Below are 22,701 nucleotides of genomic sequence, written 5' to 3' on the forward strand. Positions count from 1 at the left end.
GGGAGATGACCATGGCAGGGGAGCGAGGTGGCTGTGGGGGGGGGGGGGGGGGGGGGGAGGGCCGGGGGGGGGGGGATGACCATGGGCGGGGAGAGATGACCGTCCCGTGCCGCCTGTGCAGGCCTCTGACCACAGGGACCTCGAGAGGCGCGCCATGGGGGCCCCACGACTCTAACTGCCCCGGGGTGCGTCTGCCGTGGCTCAGGGTTCAGCATCTGCACTTGAGGTCCGGGCCTCGGCGCCCATCACCATCTCTCTTTCCTTTCCACTCACTGGACGCTGGGACAGCGTGCGGTGGCCCTGGCACAGAGCCCGAGGTGGGAACAGCCGCATGGCCGCATGGATGGCCGCACGTTGTGCTGACGGAACAGCAGCTATGGCAAATGCTCTCACGTGGTGGCGCTGTGACCCCAGGTGACAGACAGGGCCCTAGGTGACAGGCGGGGCTGGGCGGTGCTGCCAGGCTATCATGGGGGACGGCTGGATGAGTGAAGGGAGTGCGGGCAGGGAGAGCGGGCTGTGACATAAAGCGACAGGAAACCTGTCACAGAAGCAGAGGGAAGGATGCGCGTCCCATGCAAAGGAGGACCCACTAGGGAGGAAGCGACCCCAGGGCCAGGCAACCAGCTGGTTCCTTGATCCTGCCTGCCTCTATTTCTCCACTGGGCCTCAGTTTCCCCAAATCTAGTAAGAGAGGGTGGAGTCAGGGACCACCAGGGCCCCCCTCACTGGGATCTCTCCGTCCAGGCAAGGAGGGAGGAGATTCCCATCCACCTCTAGCGTCTCCCTCTGGGAGCGCAAGGGGCCAGAAGGGCCCCCCTGGCCAAGGTGTTTTGTGCCACTCCCCGGACTAGCAGGAAGTGTCACAGGCCAGTCATCCCAGCCATGGAGAGGGGGCGCCACGGCCTGGTGGTTACAAGCATGGAGCCAGGGTCCCACACCGGGGTGCGGATCCCGGCCCTGGGGCTTCCTAGCTGCGTGCCCCTGGCTAAGTGACGCATCCTTTCTCAGTCCCAGCTCTAAGTCCCACATCTGTAAAGTGAATAGGACAACAGTGAATCCCGTCCCTGAGATTTTTTAAGAGACTAGATAAGTCAAATACATATAAATTGCTTAGCATATGGTGAGGGGTTAAGAAATGGTGGCCGCTGTTTCTATTACTATTAAAATAAGTCATGTACCCCAACACTAGAATCCTCTCCGCCCCAAGGAAGGCGGAGTACCACAGGGCCACGAGGAGGTTGATGGATCACAGGCTGACATTTCACTTATTTCCATCCCTCCCAAAACAGACCCCCACGCACCCCAGTGCAACCGGTTCCCAAAGCCGTGACTGGACATGTTCATCTAGGTTGCCAGCCTGGGGCAGCTTGGACTTAAAGCCGGAGAAGGCACATTTTCGCGGAAAGATATACTGAAGTATTGGCTGGAGATGGTCCTGGAGATGGCGGCAGAGATACCCGAAACCCCATGAGCAGGGCATTGGCACGGCATCGCCGTGATGGTCGAAGCCCCAGTGCACGTCTGTGGGAGTCCAGAGCCCACACCCCTCCCTCTCGACCGTCCTACCCCACCCCCCTGAGCTGGAAACGCGTGGACAGAATGTGCACTTCAGAGTCAGAGACATGGATTCAAATCCTGCCCCTTAATCAGACTGTGACCCTGGGACAAGCCACTTACCCTGTTTGTGCCTCAGTATCCTCATCTGTACCATGAAGACAAAAAATAATGCACTTGTCCAAATCATTCCAAGGACTGAGTGGAATAACGAACACAGAGCACGCCCTCCCCTCCTGACCCTCTAACTTGCCTTATTTTCTCCTACCAGTTTCATAAGAGAAGCATGTAGGGAGAAAAAGTAGGATTCAGTTGGTTAAATACTATAAAGTACAATACTAATATACAGATCTGTACCTACTGACATAGAGATGCTTAGGATATACAATAGAGTGAAAAAAGGAACTTGTAAAACAGTACATTAGTGTGATCCTGTTTTCTAGAAGAAAAACAATTAAAATAACTAAAATACTAACAATCTCTATTTTCTAAGAAAAGAAGAAAACCCCACAACAACAAAACCTGGAGTAAGAGACACCAGACTAACCCGTGGGTATCTTTTGGGTGTGTGACGGGTGAGGGGAGGCAAACATTTTACTTCCTCGATTCGGGCCACCCTGACCGTTTCCGTGAGCACGTGACCCACGTTAGCAGGGAGCAGCGGCATTCAGGCATCGCTTCTGGCAATGGACAGAAGCCCTCTGTCCCACGAGAGGAGGTGACGGTGGGTGGGCAGGGGAATGGATAAAAGGAGGCCTTAAAGAGAATCACTGGAATGTTCTTCATTTCATTATGAATCAGGCTGTGGCCCAGACCCCTGGGAAGGCGGCTCTGGGTGCAGGACTTAAGGAATAACCCAGGGGCGGGGGGGGGGGGGGGGACACTCACCTGACAGTCATCTCGTACAGTGCAGGCAGCTGGGCAAAGTCCGAGTGCATGAGGCTGACGGCCCGTAGGAAGCGGCGGTCCTGGGGGGTGGCCGCCTGTGGCAGGTTTGCTTCCGGAAGAGGACACAGAAGTTGTGGGTAGCGGACTCCTCCCCCGCCCTCCCCACCCCAGCACTATAAACAGGGAGAGCAGGGGGCTCAGGGCCATGAGAGCCAGCACCCAGGGTGCTGGGCCCCTTCAGGTTGCCACATGAGACAGAGAATGAGCAGCACTGGTGTCTGCCCATGAATACCAAAATCTCAAGGCAGACCTTATCACAGATATTTGAACATGTGTGTGCTTCTCTCAAAATGTTGGAGAAACAACCAAAAAAAGACAAATGAGTAAGGAAGTGTTTGCAGTCGAATTCTAAACTCAGTGGGAGCTGGCTCCCAAGCGAGAAAGCAGCATCCTAACTGCCGTCCACAGCTCTGGGCACAGCACCAACCCTGGGGGGGGCCCCGAGTCCTCACCCCCACCCGTCTAGGAGGCACCCAGGCCCCATGCGCCTCTCCTTACCGGTCAGCACGTTCTGGATGCGGTCATAATGCGTGAAGCTGTACGTCCTGCTGGGGGAGGCAGCCACGTCTTTGGGCAGCGTCTCCTTCAGGTGGACCTCCAGCCCGTTCAGGGACGCCAGGCTACTGTGGTACTGGAAAGGGGCAGCACGGTTAACCTCAGCAGGCCAGTGCTTAGGAAATAACGAGCCGAAGATTACCCGAGTGGCCACCTGATGTAGCAGAAAAGACTCTGACTGGTGTTTTTACCTGCTTTTAGAGAAGTAACTCCTGCCCTTACGTTCTTTTTTTTTTAAGATTTACTTATTTGAGAGAGAGAGAGAGGAAGAGAGAGAGGGAGCAAACGTGGGGGGTGGAGAGGCAGAGGGAGAGAGAATCTTAAGCAGGCTCCACATCCAGTGCGGAGCCCCACACGGGGCTCGATCTCACAGCCCTGAGATCATGACCTGAGCCAAAATCAAGAGTCGGACACTTAACCAGCTGAGCCACCCAGGCGCCGCCCTTATGTTCTGATGCTTTCTTAAATTGTAGAAAAATCAGAAAATAGAGGCGAACAGAAAAGCTGAGAAGGAAGAAAGCGAAGGTCGGATTTCTGTATCCACAGGCGACGTGTTACTGGAACACGGCCACTCCGTTTATTTACATGTTGTCTACGGTGACTGCACCACAGCAGTGGAGCCGGGAAACTGTACAAGGCTGAAAACACGCGCCAGGTGTTCCTTTACGTTAAACATTTGCCAAGCCCTGATACACACTAGCACACACATGACCCTCACAACAGCCCCGGGAGACACGAAGCCGGGCTAATTCCTGGATCCTCTAGTCAGTAGTAAAGCAAGTGGCTTGAATGTCAGTGTGCCATGATGTGCAGAATAACACACCTTCTCCCAAAGCACCCGTTTCACGGGGGAGGGGTGCATTTTCATGAAGTATTTTACACTAATACCCTGGCACTAACCTCAGGCCTCATCTACTGTACACGGACAGCTCCAAGTCCCACTGTAGCAATGAATAACAGATCTGATCCCTGTATTTGAAGGTCAGTAAGATTATCTTGGGTTTCGAGCAGGAAACCATCAGTGGCTCTATGCTGCCCCCTGGTGTGAGCGTAGTTTTCTCGGACCCATGGGCAACCTCTCCTGGCTGCTCCCCTCGCCCACCCCCTTCCACCAAGCTCCCCGTCCCCACCCTCAGCAAACATAAAGAGGTGGCAGTTCATCCACTGAAAGACAAGATGGCAAATGACACGAGGGTCCCTTGGTGGTGTATAATATGATCATGGAGCCCTTTCAAAGTGGTGGGGGAGCTCACTGTCCTATCTGAACTGTGGTTTACCATGCTGCAGGGGACCTGCTTTTCTTGACAGCAGGAGAGGGGCAATCAGGTCAAGTATTTTGTATGCAGTTCCAGGACAAAAAGGCAATAAAAGATCTCTCCCAATTATAAAACAGACAGCCTTCGGGCCTGATCAATAAAGCCCGCTCTCAAACCAGCAAGCTGATCAAAGTTAGTTACTCCCGACTGTTTTTAGAAAAGAGGAGTTTTTCTTTTTCATTACACTGCATCTCTTTCCTGGGGCCCGTCCCACACCAAACCCTCCTTTGCACGAAAGCCCAGGGAGGCCGCTGTGTCAGGACAGGAGTCCTGCATGACAAACCAAGGCCAATCACTTCGGGGTCAGATCAGTGGGGGAGCAGATGGGAGGGGGCAGGGAGACAAGGAACAAGCCAGGATTCTGGACCCTCCACTTTGTCTTCTTCCTGGTAAAACGGGAGTTACGGTGCCTACCCCCAGTGCTGCGCTCAGGCTTGGCTGGAATAGCAGAGTCAAGGCTTTAGCATCCACTGAATACACACTACATTTTAATTTACTTCCTTCCTCACGAGCAGCCGATGCTAATTTTTTTTCTTTTTCTTTCTTTTGGGTGGGGCGGGGGGAGGTAAAGATAGCATATCCAACTTCATTGCATCCAAACGCTGGGCCTTCAAAATAACCTGTCTGCAGCTTGGGGCGAAGGGGAAGAGGCCCCGAGTACCAAGGCATCGTCAGGGAGACAAGAGATGGAGCACCGCAACCCCGCGGGCCCCGGGGTGCTGGCGGAACGGGGAGGGTAAGTCCCTCACAGCTGCGGGGAAGGAGGTGCAGGAAGTAACGCAACCACCACTGGGTGCTGTGCGGACTGTGGAAAGCGGAGATAAGCCAGCAGGCCGGGAGAGGGGCAGCCTCTCGCCTGGGGCTCGGCGCAGAGGAAGCTGCCTTCCCTCCTCTGCAAGCTCCAAGGTGACCGAGCCTGAGCCCTGCATGCTAATAAGATCACCTCAGAATAATACACATTTAAGAACAGAAACAAGGCAAGCCCCAGGACACCATTTGCCCTGCAGCTATTTCAACCTCCTGTTCTTCCTGCTACCACTTCCCTGCCAACCAGGCGAGGCTGTTACTATAGCAACTGGGGCTCCAGCGTGGGCCTAGGCTGCGAGAAGGCCAGTTCACGCTGCCCCGAGTGCAGAAGGGGCTGGAATGCTTTAACAGGAGCCTTCTGGAGCCCGTTAGCATTTCAGATGTCCCAAACCCGCTAGGAAGGGGCCACAGATCACCACGGTTCAGTGGAGGGAAAGCACAGCCTTCTGGGATACTCCCCACCCGGGCTGTGACTCGGGCAGAGTACAGACTCCAGGCCACACACAACCTACAGCCGCCCAGGCTGGGAAGGGAGGCCACCGGAGCTGATGACGGTGGCCGCGGCACCACCCTGGCCGTGCTCCCCATCTCGCGCTGCACCTGAAGGGCAAGGCCCGTCAGTACCCCGACGCTGCTGCGGGGGAGGCCAGAGCACCCTGCCCTGCGCTCTGGGAAAACGGAAGTGGGAAAGGGCCAGGGAACTGACTTAGTGGGACACCTCTGCCCCCAGCACTGTGCGCTGCACTGGACTCACTCACCCCCAGCCAAGCCAGGCCGTAGGCACGACCGTCATCCGCACGTGGAAAGCAGGTGGGATGGCCCACAAGGTCCTGCAGCCCTGCGCGGTGCTGCCGGAGGGGAAAACCTGCCCTGCTCGTCCCCGCTCCCGGGAGCCAGGCCTGCACACACTCACCACCTCCTCGATGGCAGCATCGTCACCCAGCAGCGGCTCCTCGGCCAGCAGGGACAGCACCAGCCCGTTAACACTGTGGGTGTAGAGGTTCGTTGGCACGAGGCCCACACAGGATGCTGGAGTTGACCTTGGGGCACTTCCGTGTGCGGAGGGACCGTAGTTGTCCTGAGACTCTGCCAAGTCTGAGCTGCCAGGTGCTGAGCAGCTGTCGTGCACCCCAACACGCTGCTCCACGCCCTGGTCCCCCACGGGCAGTGTGGTTCCTCTCTGCCTCAAGTCTGAGCAAGGCCGTGACCGAGGCCTGCTCGTCCTTCTGGGGAGGTGGTCTTCCCCGGGAAAGGGGGCTAGGCTGCTGTCCTCTGGGAGGTCGTCGTGCTGTTCCAGGGCTCCGTTCTGACTGAGCATCTCAGGAGTGGACGGAGGGAGGAGGCTGCTGATGGCCATGGCCACGACCACGGGCGGGCCATCAGGTGGCTCAGGTTCCCGGTCACCAGAGTCCCCAACAAATTCCTCAAAGGCAGGACCACCACCATCTGGGGCGCCCATATTCGGGAGGGCAAAATAACCTGAGGCTGCTGCCGTTTCCTGAGCTTTTGGAATGTGGATGGCAGACAAGTCTGGCTCCTGCCCCACCAAGGGCAGACGAAGTTCCTTCCCCAGGGAGTAGCCAAGACCGGGACCCTCGTCCCTGGCAGGGCTGTGCAGTTTTGCAGGCTTGACGTTCTCCAGATCACGGCCAGCCAAGAGCCCGTTCTCCCCCTTGCCATCTGGCCATGCTACGTCAGGACATGCAGACTTGGGAGTGGCTGCCGGCATCCAGGCCGTGGGCTCCGCGTGGCCAGTGGCGCTGTCTGTCGGGGCAGCGGTGCTCCGAGGCTGTGGGTGCTGCTGGGCTGAGCACTCCTGGAGTCCGGCCGGCGCTGTAGCAGGGCTGGCAAACAAGGCAGACATGAGGGAGGGGCGCCTGGCCAAATGCAGGGCAGGTGCCCTTCCCTGGAGAACACTAAAGAACCGCTTCCCTAAAAAGCAGGGCCACTGGTGACAAGTGGGTGCCTGAGGCCACAGAGCTGAAGAAGCCTTGGTGGTCAACCACAGGAGTGAAAGGAAGGCACTGTCTGGCCCTCAGGGCTTCACACGGTGCTACCAGATCACCTGCTGGAGACAGCAGGGCCCGCTGCGTGAGAGCCAGCTCCATGTGCAAGTCTGCTCTGAGTCAGGGCCTGGACTGGATACCATACGTACACTATTTCCAATTTTAACACCGAGCCCATGGAGTAGGTTATCACTGGGTCTCTTTTACAGACGAAAACCCTAAGGCTCTGGCAGGGAATGGACTTGCCCAAGGTCACACAGCTGACAGGTGACAGATCTGGGACTTGAAACCCACAGCCGTCTCCCGATGCCAGGTGCCTGTTCTACATGCTCGAGTCCCAGATGCCCCTTCCACGGCAGAACGCGGGGAATATGGCATACGGAAGGCTAGGATGTCCAGGGGCTTGTGTGCATACACCCACGTGAGGGAGTCCCTCCAGCACGGTCTACCAGGAACCCCTGTGGCTCCGGTACCTCGTTGCCTGCTCCCTTGGGAACTCGTGGAGACTGGTGGCCTCCTCTTTGGTCAGGAACACAGGCATGATCTGGACATTCGGGGGGAGCGCCGCTCCTGGAATCACAAAGCAACATGGACAGGGCTCAGCTCTGGGCCGGGGAAGATGGAGGGGCAGTCACCGCACTTTGGGGGGACGCATCCAACCCACACGCCTGCTCAGAGAGGAGCGCTCTGACATGCTCCTCAGCCCAGAACCAAAGACACAAACCCATAGCTACCGTTTCCGTGCTCAGCAAGCAAGGAGCCCTCACGGGCAGCTTTACTCCTCACTGTGGAGCAAAGTGACTTTTGGGGGGAAGAAAATCTAGTGGCACTTAAAAAAAGACAAAAACAAAAACAGATAAAAGCTGGAAAAAAGCACTTCCAACTGACAACAGGGATCTGCCCTAACTTGGGCTTCAAAATAAAACAAAATAACCGTCTCAGGGACACCTCCACATCCTGCAGAAGGTCTTTCTGGCCGCTGCCATTTATCTTAGCCCCTCCTAACCAGGATCCCCTGGACCTAGTTTGAGCAGCCTCGTAACAATGAGGGAGGGAGCATCTGAAAACAGAGATTTAGAAGGTACATCTAAAATCATGAGCCTTACGATCAGGATTCTGATGGCTGACTTTGTCCTGAAAGCTCTCGTCTGTTCTCCTAATCTATGAACAGATGAGATAACCCACGGGACTGCTTGGCCTCTCCCATGATTGTGTAGGGGACAGGCAGCATAGAAGACCGCGTTCTCAAGATGCAGTGAGGCACCTTGCCACTCACCCCGTTCCTGCGGGCCACCCCCTCCTGCAGGTCTTCTCTGCAAATAAACACACACAGAAGTTGGCGCCGGGGACCGCTTTCTCCTCCCGACCCAATCATGACTGCGCCGGGCCATCTGTTCGGGAAACTTAGCCAGGCCCAGAATGTTGGCCCCCACCACACGCCAGCAGCAAAGCAGATGGAACAGAAGCTCCCCCGAGCTGCTTGCTCACCACCACGGCTGGGGTCAGGCAAGAACCTGCACCCTGCACAAGCAGCAGCTTCCCCCCCAAACGCGCATCAGGCTTCACACTCTGATTGCTGTTTCCCTCCCTCTGGGAAGGAAAGCGAGGATTTCTGTTAACCTTTTATGCCTCCGGAGAATACATCTGTCACCATATCCCTCCACCTGCCACAGCCCTGGTGTGGAACGTACCAGCTCAACAGGTATGTGAACGCCCCGTGACCCTCGTGATAAAGGATCTGACCTAAACCAAAGGCTATGCAAGAGCTCTCTGGCTTATTCCGATTCACAATCGAGGTGACAATCCTAATTTTCTCCCAAATTAGGAATTTTCTCAAAAGAGCTTTCCAGACAGTTCAACCAAAGGTTCTAAAATAAGCCACCAAAACAAAAACCAAAAACTCTTCTAGCCAGCATGGCTTGCACTCCTATGAAATGATGTGGCCTTCTTTCTTTTCTTAGGGACTTTTTAAAAAACTCGTATTTCAAGTTATATAATTTTACTCTATATAATTCCCCTCTCCCCCCCAAAAAAATCACATAATTCCCTCACCCACAAGCTAATACTGTTAATCTGAGGCATATTTTCCTTTAAGTTTATGCATTTTAAAAAATACTTTGAAATTGCATTATATAAAATTCTATTTTTTTGCTTAAAAATAGACGCTCTGGACAAAGTGTCCCAGCTGGGTGAGGGGGCTTTACAATACCTGGTGCCGAGATGCAGCTGGGCGAATCAGGACCTTGGCCGTGAGGGAGGGTGGGAGCTGGGTGCTAACAATCCTAGGTCACAGGAACAAAAACACCGTGAGACAAAATACGTCATAGGACTCTGAGTTGGAAAGATTCCTAACACCCTAACTGGTGAGGATCTTGGCGGGGCAGGGGGCACCTGGGTGGCTCAGTCGGTTAAGCGTCTGCCTTCGGCTCAGGTCATGATCCCAGGGTCCTGGGACTGAGCCCTGTGTCGGGCTCCCTGCTCTGCTCTCCCTCTCAAATAAATAAATAAAATATTTAAAAAAAAAAAAAAGATCTTGGGGACACAGCCGGTGGCAGTTTCAACTGGCAAAGCCCTTTATGGAGGGCACTCTGGCCATTCCTACCGAACTTCAGAATGTCCAAACCCTCTGATCTGCCTTGTACCAAGATGCATGCTGAAGAGTACTGATTATTGAAAAAATGGCAAAATCATTACAGAAATGGGTAAACCCCGCAAATGCCCATCGAACAGAGAGTAATTAAGGAAATCATGGCACAGCCTTAACACCAAAAGGTGTGCGGCGATTCTAAGAATGAAGTAGACCAGCATGGAGTGACAGAGAAATCTCTACCGTACACGCTGAGGAGCCCTGTGATCCCATTTACGGATGCGGCAAAAATAAACAGAAGCAATGTCCGCTGATGTGCTGGAAACACAGGGAAAAGCAAAGGACGTGCCTCCACCTGCTAAGAGTGAGTCTGGGCTCAGAGGAACTTGGGAACTGCGCTCTGTGTGTTTCTGTCTTGGTTCAGTTTTTTCTTTGTTTTTTGTTTTTCACAATGAGACCCTGTTCACACGTTAGGTGTATGAGAATGTGCCACGAGCAAGGGAGGAAAACATCATGCTTGATGCCATGCCACTGGTGAGCCTGGAGGCACCACGAGCAGGTTCAGAACCGTCATCATGAGCAAAGGGGAAAGGCATGATGGTGGGCTGTGCCGAGGGCCACTGGGAAGCAGTGGGTCCTTCTCTGTTGGCCCTCTCATTTCGTTCTTTCCTGGTAGAGAAAACTCAGCAAGCAACCAGCCTGGGGTCACAGGGCCGGGAAGGTGAGGCCAGGACTGGAAACCCAGCCCGTCAGGCCTCCAGAACTTCTCCAGTCACACATTCATCCAGTGATCAGTAAGCTCTGGGTGCAAGCAGTGGGCCCCCAGGAGGAGAGCTGCCTTGGACCACGTGTGGAGGGGCCCTGAGGGCATCGGGCTCGCTCCGATGCCCTCCAACTACGTGAAGAGGTGTGCTGAGATCTCAGAGGCCAGCCGGGCGACGGACCCAGCCGAGACGCCAGCAGGAGCCCGAGCAGAAGCAGGTACGGCCACTCTGCAAGGCTGGCGACAGCCAAGTGCCCCGGAGCCTCGGGCAGCAGGAGGGGCCCACGGCAGGCTTCCATACCCCTTTACCTACAGTGCTGGCCGCTGGCGACCTGGGGATGCCCCATGCTGAGACTTACGTGGATCTCTCCAAAACTGCCTTTTATATTCCTAACCCTTTTCTGGACATAATTTCTAATTTCCCGGCTTTGCTGAAAGACAAGTATGTCCCCTAGGTCAAATCTAAACGACCTGATATTTGCCAAAGCAGCCTTCTTGGAACTGGGCAGAGACGGAGCTCCCCACGGGTGACCTGGAGATGACCGGACTGGTCAGTTCTGTGTTACAGGGAGAGGGGTCTGGCGTTACTCACAGTCCCTTATAGAGGATGCAGCCGGCTAGAATGTGAGGTGCACGCTGGCAGGCCTGCAGAATGAGGGCTGCCTTCAGCAACAACAGGGGTTCCACCTGTGCAGGGCGAGAAGCACAGCCACAAGTGAGCATGCTCGCCACCAGCCAAGCTGGGAACGGGGGGAGGCTCTACAGAGTGGAGGGACGGGTGCTAAGCCAAAACCGGGGAAAAGGAGAAGGTACCACGTGGGAAGATCTGTGTCACGTCGTGGGTCTGCATTCCACCTCTCTATACCCAGAACTGCAGACGATGCAAAATGCCAAGTTCTTGGAACAGGGCGGCTTCTGCAGAAGCAGGAAGGTGTGGCGAATGTGGCCTATGGCCGCTCATAGGGGCCAAGGGAGGTCTCCGCTCAGCAGACCCTGACTCGATACTGAGACCGGGAGGCAGCGGACGGGAGAGCCTACCCCTCAAACACAGGCTGCGGCGCCAGGTAAAACCACACGCCCCCTCGACTCCCCTCCCTCCGGAGCACAAGCCCCGCTGCCACAGAGCTAGCTGGCTTCGTGTGGCCTCATAACTCTGTCCCGTAACAGGCAATGAAAACATCGCGGGCTCTCACTCAGAGAAATACTCCTCAGCTCCAGGGTCCTTGTAAGGAGTCAGCTGCCTACAAGTCCCTAAAAATACCAGAGAAGTATCTGAACCCAGTCAGGAGTCGCCAGCAGTGACGAAAAGCCTCCTTCCTGCTTCCTGCTGGCAGCTAGAACCTGCGACGCCATCGCCATCAGAATTCCGTGGCAACGGAGCCAGTTCTGGAGCTGATGCTCCTCTCTCACATCCTCGAGACAGTGCCCGGGCCCAGCCAGCCATTCGGCAAAGCTCTGGGGCCCACTTCGAACATTTCTCCCAACCGGAGCCAGGAAAACCCGCCCCCAATTCTAGCCGGAGTCGGGCTCTGTGAAGGCAGAGTCACGACGCCACATCCCTGTTGAAGGGACCCTCTCAGCTCCTGCAGTGAGACACGCGCACGGCCCACACATCTCCTCGGGGGCTTCTTAGGGGGGCACAGCCTCGCGTCTCCCTTTGGCCCTTGACAATGAGGATGTGATGCTCACCAGGATCAAGGCCACAGAGCAACAGGCGGTCAGGCCGGCCATACGAGCAGCCGGAGGCCGATGGAACGGCTCCCAAGCACTCTCTCCCAGACAGAGAGACCTCGTTTTTAAAATGTTACCACTGGGCATTTTTGATGTTGAGAACACAAGGCAATCGTACAATATCCTTATCAAGAGAGACGGGGACCCCCAGATGCCAGAGTTCCACGCTTCTGGGACACTAGCGAAGTAACACCCCCTCTACGGTATATACTTCGTGCCGTTTCCAGCACTGTCTCTCTATACCGTCTGCCAACAGTCGTGGGAGAGGGCACTGGGACGGCAGTGTGTGGGTCTGGGACGCGGGCTCTGTTCTTTACATGAAATGGGTACGGGGGATGAGGGTGTTACTTGAGTTCGGTCCAGGTTCCAGAGGGAACTGAATATCTTGTGCAGATCGCTGGTGTTCTTCAGAATCTGTTCAATGAAGGTGTCCCATTCAGCGCGCAGGTCTTCCTGAGAGCGGTCCTAAAACGGGAGCCACCTGAGGTCAGCGTCTGAGATCCCGCGAGACACACCCTTTGGCAAGGCTCCCTACTCCTACAAAACTCGTTCCTCACACAGGAAAGTGGCCAGAAGGCAGGGCCCGCTTTAAACCTCCTATGCACACGAGACCCCCCACCTGCCGCCCCCTGGGAACTCAGCCACCACAGACCGGGCGCACGTGCGGGGGCGGGTGGCAACCTGCTCTTTCCAACAGTCCCAGGGAGGAGGACATGGGGACAGACATTTGCAGTGGATGTGACCTACACCCCTGGGGAACAAAGGCATCTGACAGGGGCTCCAAGGCCCCTTGACCTTGTTGCTAGACATGCTGTATTTATGCCAAGTAGAACAGCCCCTAGAGTAACGCTGTGTTCTGGCAACATCAGGTTTGCTGAAAACGCCTCGCCATCTCCATACCTTGTAAGCCAGAGAAACAGGCCCATTGTAAAAATTAAAGACTCCAATAAGCTGATCCAGAAACTGCTTGCAGCTAATGTCAGGGAGCTCCACAGCACAGCCCAGGACCTGGAAAGAAGGAAACCAGAAGACTGACATTTTCCTTTTAGTACAAGCGTGAAAACCCGGCACCCGGGGCTCTGCAGAGCTCGAATTCACTGACTCACCAATGGGTCTACCCCAGGCCCACATCGTCCAGCGATGGTCTCCAAGACAAGTACTTTTTGTATCTCCTCATGTTGTCTCACCTGGGATGCCCTCCTTTCTCCTATTTGTCCACAGCTCTCCTGTCCCCTCGGTGCCTGCCACAGATTCCAGCACCTTCGTGGTGCCCATTCTGATCACTCTAACCAATGCTGATGTCTTTTCTGAGCCCTTACATTATCAGGACTGTTATCTGGGCACTGGATGCTTAATGCGGGTTTCACTACAAACACTGGACGGCACTCCGACCGATTCATGAATGGCATTCTCGTCTCCCCGGTTGGGTCAAGTGGCAAGGGGAGGGAACTGACCGATCATCACACCGTTTTAGAGCCCCGGAATACTGCTACATGTGCTCGGCCAGAAAGGAATCTGGCTGTATGTGTAAAGAGCCTGAAGAAAGTTTGTATTCTTTCACTCAGTGACTCCACCTGTAGGAATCTTTCCTGAGGGAATCACCAGAAACTTAAAGCAACAAAAAAACCCTGGCAGAAAACAGACGCATTCCCTCTGAATGGAGGCTCCCCCCCCGGGGCCAGGATCTTTGTTTTGTTCACTGATGTAATCCACAGCCTGGCAGATGGTCACTGCTTACCTCTTCCCTGATTAATCTATAGATTGAATGTAACTCTAATCATCATCTGCCATCTTTCCTTCAAAAACTGACACACTGATTCTACAAGGGAAACTTACAAAGGACCTAAAATACCCGAAGTTGTTCTGGAAAAGCATAAAGCTGGAGGACTTAGACTATCCGATTTCAAGACAGTGCGGTACTTGGATGGGATCTTCTAATAGATCGATGGAAAAGAGGAGAGCCCAGAAACAGACCCCCCCCCCACTGCAGTTGTCACTTGATCGTCAACAAAGGAACCAAAGGAATCCAAGCGGGAGAGTTTTTTCAACCATGGTGCTGGAACCACTGGATAACCATAGGGAAAAAGAGGACCTTTGACCTCTATTTCACACCACGCACAAATATTAATCCAAGATGGGTTACAGACCTAAGTTTAAAAGCTAAAACTATGAAGCTTGCCCAGAAAGTGGGAGAATGTCTTCTCCAACAGGGTAGGGAATGATTTCAGACAGGATACAGAGGGCAATAACCACAAAGGATAAAACTGGCAAGTTAGACTTCATTAAAATGAAAACATTCTGGGGGTGCATGTGACTCTTGATCTCCAGGTCATGAGTTTGAGTCCCACGTTGGGTATAGAGATTACTTAAATAAATAAACTTAGAAAAAAATTAAAACATTCTGCTCATCAAAAGACATCATTAAGCAAACTGACAGGCAGGGCTCCTGGGTGGCTCAGTTAGTGAAGCGTCTGCCTTCGGCTCAGGTCATGATCCCAGGGTCCTGGGATCGAGCCCCGCATCGGGCTCCCTGCTCAGTGGGGAGCCTGCTTCTCCCTCTCCCTCTCCCCCTGCTGTGTTCCCTCTCTCGCTGTGTCTCTCTCTGTCAAATAAATAAATAAAATCTTAAAAAAAAAAAAAAAAAAAAAGAAAATTGACAGGCATGCCACAAACTGGGAGAAAATACTTTTAAAATATATATCTGACAGGGGCACCTGGGTGGCTCAGATGGTTAAGCATTTGCCTTCGGCTAAGGTCATGATCTCCAGGTCCTGGGACTGAGCCCCATGTCGGGCTCCCTGCTCAGCGGGGAGTCTGCTTCTCCCTCTCCCTCTGCTTCTCCCCCTGCTTGTGCTCTCTCTCTCTCTCTCAAATGAAGAAATAAAATCTTTAAAAAAAAATTAAAATATATATCTGACAAACAGCTGATATCCAGGATATAGAAAAAACTCACAAGACTAAATAAAGAAAGAAAACCTAATTTTAAAAATGGGCAGAAAAGCTTTGGATAGACACTTCTCGAAGAGAGACAGACCAGTGGCCATTAATATCCTTAGTCATTAGGGAAATGTAAATGCAAACCACAATGTGATATCACTACCCACCCAGCAGAATGGCTCGAACTGAACAGACGGACAGCATGTGTTGACAAGGACGTGGAAGAACTGGAATTCTCACACATGGTAGGAGTGCAAAATGGTAAAACCGCTTGGGGAAAAGGTCTGGCAGTTTCTCATAAAATGAACATACACCTACCCTGTAACCTCGCAAATCTATACCTTAGATATTTACCCACGAGAAATGAAAAGTGGTATCTACAACAAGACATGTCTAGAAATGCTCCCAGGGGCCTTATTCTTTTTTTTTTTTTTTTTTAAAGATTTTATTTATTTATTTGACAGATAGATAGAGAGCACAAGTAGGCAGAGAAGCAGGCAGAGGGAGAGGGAGAAGCAGACTCCCTGCTGAGCAGGGAGCACAACGCGGGGCTCGATCCCAGGACTCCAGGATCATGACCTGAGCCGAAGGCAGCCGCTTAACCGACTGAGCCACCCAGGCGCCATCCAGGCACCCCCCAGGGGCCTTATTCTTAATTGCTCCTAACTAGACACGGTTCATGTATCTAGAAAAAGGAGAGTGAGTAAGCAGACCACTAGATCCAGACAACGGACATTCAGACAATGCTGGTGAACAATGAAAAGGAAGGAACTGCAGATACGCACCCCACAAGGTCACACGCACAACAGAAGCCTGCGGAGAGGAATACTACACGTACTATTTCACTCCTGTGACTTCTAGAACAGGCAAAACTCATCTGTGGTGGGAAAAAATCAGAATGATGGTTGCCTGGGACTCGGGAGTGAGAATTAACAGGATGTCGGGGAGCTGCCCAGAGTGATGCTAATATTCTGTTTCTTGATGGGCCTCTGTCACACGGAGCGTCATTTGTCCATATGCATTAAGTGGTACACTCCAGATTTGTGTGTTTCAGCGTATGTAACTCTTACCCCCAAAGGAAAAAAAGCACAAACCACCACGGAACTCTAATTAATGTTATGCACAATGAGGTACTGGGGGCGGGGGGCGGGGAGCGGGGGGAGGCGTATACTAGTGTGTGCAATTTTGGCAAGCATTAAAATAAAAACTGGATTGCCGGAAGATGAAGGGATGGAGAGACGTGATAAAGTGACTGTAATAAATAATATATATAATAAAATGGTAACTGTAGAACCTAGGAAGTCTATATGAGTGTTTACTGTAAAATTCCTTCAGTGGTTTGGTACGTGAGAAAATGGTCACCATCGTAAAACACTGGCAGGCATACCCACAAAGATGAATACACCACCTCACACTTAAGCATCCTTTCACCTCAGAAATCAGTTTTAAATAAACGTAGGCATGGGACAATAAGACCCTAGTGTATATGGTGCCATCAACTGTAAAGGAGTAGTTTTCATTATTTTTTTAATGGTTCTTTGAAACCTAACATCTATAAATCAATGTCTCGGAGTTTCTGGGTCATTGTCCTGTAAGTGTGGAGAGTACAGGGGAGAAAAAACAGAGGTTGAAAACTTGACCTGCATCACAGGGCAGAAAGAATTTCCACAGGCTGGCTGAAGTCTCTCAAAGGCAACAAGAAAGCAGCCACGTGCAACACAGGACAGGTTAGAAATACTCTGGAGAGCACTCGGTTACGGTGGCACCTGCAGAGAGGGACAGGGGAAGCGTGGACAGTCCCGCACGCAGCCCCTGGGGGTGCAGAGGGGTCCCAGGCTCCAGAGCACCTTGGCGACACAGCACTCATCACCAAGACAGATGACTCACGGCGGAGGCGACCCTGGCGGCGTGGGTTCTGTCCGGCCAACTTACCCAAAGGTACTCTCCATCCACCTTTATGGCGAACTTCAGCTTCCGCAGACGGACGAGGGCAGGAGCAGAGGTGGAGATGTCCGAGATACAGCGCACGACGCCCGCAATCTGGCTACAGAGCAACTCCTGCTGTTCGAGCAGGGTCTGTGGGGAAGCAGCCAAGTCCAGAGGGGAAGCTGAAACTGTCAAACTCATGCGGCATCCCTTGAAGCAGGGGCTGAGGCCACAGTGGACTGCAGCCGGCAGGCCAGATCCAGGCTGCTGCCTGGTTTCAGATGGCCCGGGAGCTGAGCGTGGTTTTCATAGTTAAGGGTGGTAATAGCAACAACAAAGAAGAGAGTGTGATGTCGACCTTCCGTGGCTGGCAAGGCCTCAATATTGACTCCTGGGCCCTTGTCAGGCAAAGTCTGCGGCCCGTGCGTGGGTAGCAGCGGGAGCCTTTGGTCCCTATTCAGATCCCCTGCAGAGTGGCCAGAGCGGCCTAGGTTCATCCCAGCTACCCAAGTGGGAGCATGACCACGTGAGCAAATACACAGACCTCCTAATCGGTCTTAGATTAGCTAACCTGCGGGACAGCCAGACATCTTGTAATGCAACAGAAAAGGTACACACCCCCAGGAAGAAGTCTTGCTTAAAAGAACCGAACTGGAACTTAACTGAGGCTCTAGATCTTACTACTAGTGTAAAGGAACTACAGGGGAAGGAAGATCTGAAACGACACGGCCTTGAGGAAGTGATCAGGCCAATCCAGAATGTGGGACCTTCTGACATTCTACTGCACAAATGCCCTGGCTTCTTCAGTAATTCTGTGGCGTAGTGGGGAAAGGGGCTGGGCGGGTGGGTGAGGGGCGGTACACAATAAAAGAGACTTAAAACACAAAAGAAGCAATGGAATGTGTGGACCTTGTTTGGATCGTGACTAGGAAGTGGAGGGGGGCAGGTGAGGAGGGAAGGAGGGCTGGAGGAATGGAAGGAGCAAGGTCTGATTAAGTAACCTCTAAGACAGGAAGGCAAAATTTGAATATAAATAATACCACATGATATTAAGGAATTATTGTTACTAATTAACTGGTTCATGAGGGCTTGTGATACTCTCCTTCTTGCTTTTGTATACCTTTGAATAAAAGTGTTTTAGGGGTTGCTTGGGTGGCTAAGTCGGTTGAGCATCTGACTCTTGGTTTCAGCTCAGGTCCTGATTTCGGGATTGTGGCACAGAGCCCCAAGTTGGGCTCTAAGCTCAGCGGAGAGTCTGCTTGAGATTCTCTCTCTCTCTGCCCTTCCCCCAACACACACGCGCACTCTCTCTCTCAAATAAATAAATCTTTAAAAAAAATAGTGTCTCAAGAAAAATTAATTTTAAAAAATTTAAAAATTTAAAAAAGTGTTTCACTTTTAATTTGAAAGTGTTAATTTAAAAAAGTGTTTTTGCTGATGAAAACCCGGGAGCAAGGGGAGGCAGGCAGAAAATCAGGATGGTAGCAGAGAGCTAGAGAGGATGGAAGTGCTGAGCTGTCTGGGGCTTTCAAGACCAGAACAATGAGAAATAGTACAACTAAGGATAAGAGGGCAGAAATGTTAAATGCCTGGGTGATGCAAAGAACACTGTCCCAATGTCAATGCTATACTTTTGAAAAGCCACCACTCGGAGGACGTAGGGCCCCCCCACCCCTGGAAGAGTAACCCGCTGGGGCGCTTACCTGAGGAGGGTAGAAGTAACAAATACCAGCTCTGGTTGGATCTCCTTCTTCCTTTACCTTTGAACCATCATAAAGGAAAAAATAATTCCACCTGGCAAGAGAACAGAACGGAGCCATGTTTCCTTTCATCCAGGGATCAAGGCATTTGAAAACACAGCTTCCTCTTTCCCAGCGTGAGAAGGGCTCATTACTCAGTATTTGAGAAGCCTTCTGGTGGCCCCAGGGGAGAAAGAACCCAGTAGCTACAAACAGATAAGAAAAACCATTTTGCAAGGGCCGTCCAGTCAAACTAAAAATATGCCTCAATCCAGCCGTCAGGCCGGCTGGCCAAAAAGACCGAAGAGTAGCTGGAGGAGAAACAGAGCACCCAGGGCCATCTCTTGAGACACGGGCCCTTAACCATACAACCATAGGGTTTGGGATGCTGTCTTTTAAGGCTCTGATAATAAAATAGTTAGGGGATGTCTTAGCTGCCCGCCTCACAGCTGCTGGGCACGATTATCTCCGGAAATATCCCTTGGATCAGAAATTCATGTGTTCATTTAACAAACAGTAAATTAGACCTGACGGTGTGCTCTCCCTCTGCCAGACCTGGGGCCGTGGCCATCAAAGGGAGACAGTAAACACACAGTTTCAATGCAGGATAGGGAGTCTATAATGGGAAAACGGGGCTCATGAGAGTTCACAGTGGAGCCCGGAACCCCTCTCTGCCTGACAAAACCCTAACAGTATGTCAAGAATAACTCTGACACGACCCTTCATCAAACTTCTGATTTCCTCCACGCAAAGGAATCTCTCTTCTCAATTTCCATAACCCCCTGTTCTTCGCAAAGGACTCTGTCTACTCTGCAATGTAACCATAATTCACCTGTTTACGACACACAAAGCAGACTCCCCAAAGGCTGGGCCTGGGTTTTACCTCTCTGAAAGCACACCCATCAGGCTAGAGCATAAGGAGGAGGAGCTGTGACCACTCTGTCACCCGCACTCTTCTCGCTGGATCTACACCCTCCCCCTACACCCTCCCTGGCTCCCACCTTCTCTTTCCGGATGACAAGTGAGAACTCTGTTTCTAGTGCAGGGCAAGTCAGATCAAAAAGCCTCAAAAACGTGTCAACCCCAATCAGAAACCCCAATGCCGGGCCCCCGTTTACCCGCTCCTTGTGTTCTCTGGGTGAAAGCACCCTCATTCAGGCACACAAAAGAAAACCGGGGTGTCATTTTGAACAACTCCATCTTTGTGCCTTCCGCGCACATAACCGGTCACCGAGTCCTGCTCCTTCTATTTAAACCATGCCTTTTGCTTTCATTCCTCAATGAATGTTTGCTGAAGCAATTGACGAGAGAGGCTTAACCCAGTTGGGGTTGAGTGGAAGCTGAGTTTAGGCAGACGTTGTATAATACCCTTCAAGAAGCGGACTGGCCAAACCTCTTCCAGTGGTGCAGTTCCACTAGAAATGTGCAGCCATTTCTCGTCTCTTACCAATGAAGCCTACAGCACCCACACCGTCACCAAAGCCGACCGTGTGACCCGGCCATGGCCATCTTTTCTGCAATCTACCAGCAATGCCCGACTTGCTCCAACAATGCAAAGTCACAACCCGGCAGCTCTGGAGAGAAATGGCTCACATGCTTGATTCGCCTGCTCGGAGAAAAAAATGCCTCCCCACCCCTCCCCCTTAATAAAATCAAGACAGCCTGGCTGGGGATTTTCAGTTAATCCAAAACATGGGTCCAGCAGCCTGGCAGGAAGTAAGCCACACAGGCCTTGCTACTCACCAGGAGGCTGACGTCGGCTCTGTCGGGGTAATGGTGGCCATTTACTTGCCTGTTGCCCTCATTCTATTTATGTGGGTTTTCTTGTCTGGGATCGCTTCTTGCACCCCAGCAGCGACTATTCCTTTGTGTCCCGGATCCAGGAAATCCAGGCGTGAGAGGTTTAAATGTTTTCAGCCACAGCTGTCACCTGCTTGGTTTTCATTCAGCATGAAAGTGCTTCCTTCCTTCCCTGCAGGCTCTTTGGTGCCCTGAATACCTCCACACGTCTTAGAACTCTGGGAGAGAGTATATAATAAAGCAAGAGAATTCTACCAGAAAAGTCAAATCCACTAAGCTGGTTCCATGAGCGTCAGCATTCTGGCTCTCTGCAGAACGACTTCTTCAAAAAGCTCCTGGCCAGGAAAGCCCAGTCGGGGAGATGCATGCGGAAGGTGGTGTTCAGAAGAGATTCCTAGCTTGTCTGGGTTCAAAGCCGTTCTGAAGATTCTTTTCAACTTTGTGAAGCTTCCGGTTCAAGTATCAGTGCCTTGGTCCTAAAATAAACAAGGAATAGATTACTTCAGAAACCCATGAGAGAGCATGTGACCCAGCAGGTTTAGGCAAATGGTATACTTCACAAAGAGTCTTCTAGAAAGTTGAAAAATTGTTTCAGAAGAAAAAAGAGAGTGCAGCAGGACTTCAGAGCAAGTTCCTCTGTCTCTTTGAACAGTTATGCCTCACAGAAGATAAAATTAAGTAACTAGTGTGAAAAAGCTCTGTGTGCCAAGGACAGCTATACAAATAAGGCGGCTGTTGCAGTAATAATGGAACCCAAATTAAGGAACTGTCACCTTGACAGCTCAAAAGTAATCTGAACATGAATTCCAGAGCTGGGCAAGTTTTCAAAATAGGAGTTTAACAAGTGGCTTTCAAATTCCAAGAGAAGAGATGATTAAGTATCATGGAATTTCAGTCAGAAGGGACCCTGGCATCATTTACTCTACTTATCTCTTGCACTCTTTAAAAATTACCTGGTCTCTGGCTTACTCCCTCCAGAGACACAGGCAACTCAGAGTGTTAACTTTATCCTTGCACCACGCCAAAACTGGCCTCCCGGTAACCTCCCCACACTGGTCTGGATAACCCTCCAGAAAAACGAAACAGGGTTTAATTTTTCCACGAGGAAACCCCTTGGTCCCTCCAGAACTGTATTTCTCTTGTGACTTTGTCCAAGCTTGATGTCCCAGAGACAGGGTTTCAAATGCTTGCTCACCATCTTTCATCCTCCCAGAAATACAATAGCTTTTTAAAGCTCCTTTCCTAGAGAGAATTACCTAGAGAGGACCCCACTGACTCTTTGGGGACTGTAAAATCTCTATCTTTTCTCAGCTTTAGATTATCTTGAGGTGAGCCCTCTATGGGGCCATACTCATGGGATTCCTGTGGAGAGGGGCGCGGAAGCTACTGGAATCAAGGACAGCAGCCTGAAACCCCCTATCCCTCCTTCCCAGAAGACTGGGCCCTACACTGCCAAGGTCCAAGCTCTTATCTCTGACAGGTCCAGAAGAGGTCCATAATGTCCCTGGGGTAGGGCAGGTGCTGGGATGTGACCACAGAAGGCTCGGGCAGCCTGGGAAGTTGCAATAACGACCCAAGGGAGCCAAGAAGTGGCCGGCAATGGCTTGGAGGCAGGAAGGTGGCGGTATAGGAAGTGGCCTCAGTGAGTCAGCGGGCCAGGAAAGGGGGTGCTAACCACTGCGATCGGGATCGGGCTAAGGGCACTGGGAGGTGTCTGGCCTGAGCTCCTGGGAATTTGTAGGCAAAGGTGTGTGTATGTGGGGGGGTCAATGCCGGCGATCGCCGCGCGGAGGGGGCCGCCAAGAGGCGCTCTCGGCCACGGTCCCGCCCCTCAGTGTCCCCGCGCCGCCCACCCGCCGGAGTAGCCCGGCAGCCCAGCGCTCCGGGCTCGGACCCCACAGTGCGGGCGGCAGCGGGGCGCCAGCGGCTCCCTTCCGGTACCTACGCGCGCGGCGGAGAGGCCCCAGGATCACGCGCCGCCAGCGCCTATCGCCCCCTACAGTTCCCCGAGCGCTGGCGCGCGGTGATG

At 52.6% G+C, this 22,701-nt stretch overlaps 1 protein-coding gene across 3 annotated transcripts in view; it reads right to left on the bottom strand.

The window, feature by feature from the left end:
- The window catches only part of HPS4 (HPS4 biogenesis of lysosomal organelles complex 3 subunit 2), a 25,835-nt gene extending 3,134 nt beyond the window's left edge, over positions 1–22,701 (bottom strand). The window contains exons 1-15 of one of the 3 annotated variants that reach the window (XM_032395023.1): positions 22,618–22,701; positions 20,616–21,148; positions 18,837–18,927; positions 17,140–17,283; positions 13,171–13,278; positions 12,619–12,735; positions 11,132–11,226; positions 9,399–9,471; positions 8,466–8,502; positions 7,663–7,759; positions 6,097–7,027; positions 3,004–3,136; positions 2,446–2,554; positions 1,811–1,821; positions 1,681–1,705 (exon numbers count right to left, since the gene is read on the bottom strand). In XM_032395023.1, the coding sequence (XP_032250914.1) occupies positions 1,812–1,821; positions 2,446–2,554; positions 3,004–3,136; positions 6,097–7,027; positions 7,663–7,759; positions 8,466–8,502; positions 9,399–9,471; positions 11,132–11,226; positions 12,619–12,735; positions 13,171–13,278; positions 17,140–17,283; positions 18,837–18,927; positions 20,616–20,656 (1,986 nt within the window). In that variant the 5' untranslated portion in view covers positions 20,657–21,148; positions 22,618–22,701 and the 3' untranslated portion in view covers positions 1,681–1,705; position 1,811. Of the gene's footprint in view, positions 1–1,680; positions 1,706–1,810; positions 1,822–2,445; positions 2,555–3,003; positions 3,137–6,096; positions 7,028–7,662; positions 7,760–8,465; positions 8,503–9,398; positions 9,472–11,131; positions 11,227–12,618; positions 12,736–13,170; positions 13,279–17,139; positions 17,284–18,836; positions 18,928–20,615; positions 21,149–21,625; positions 21,956–22,617 lie in introns of those variants that run through there. The other 2 variants (XM_032395021.1, XM_032395022.1) reach the window with 2 other exon arrangements.

Source organism: Phoca vitulina, unplaced genomic scaffold (assembly GCF_004348235.1).
Source record: "Phoca vitulina isolate PV1807 unplaced genomic scaffold, GSC_HSeal_1.0 scaffold82, whole genome shotgun sequence".
Classification (NCBI taxonomy): Eukaryota; Metazoa; Chordata; class Mammalia; order Carnivora; family Phocidae; genus Phoca; species Phoca vitulina.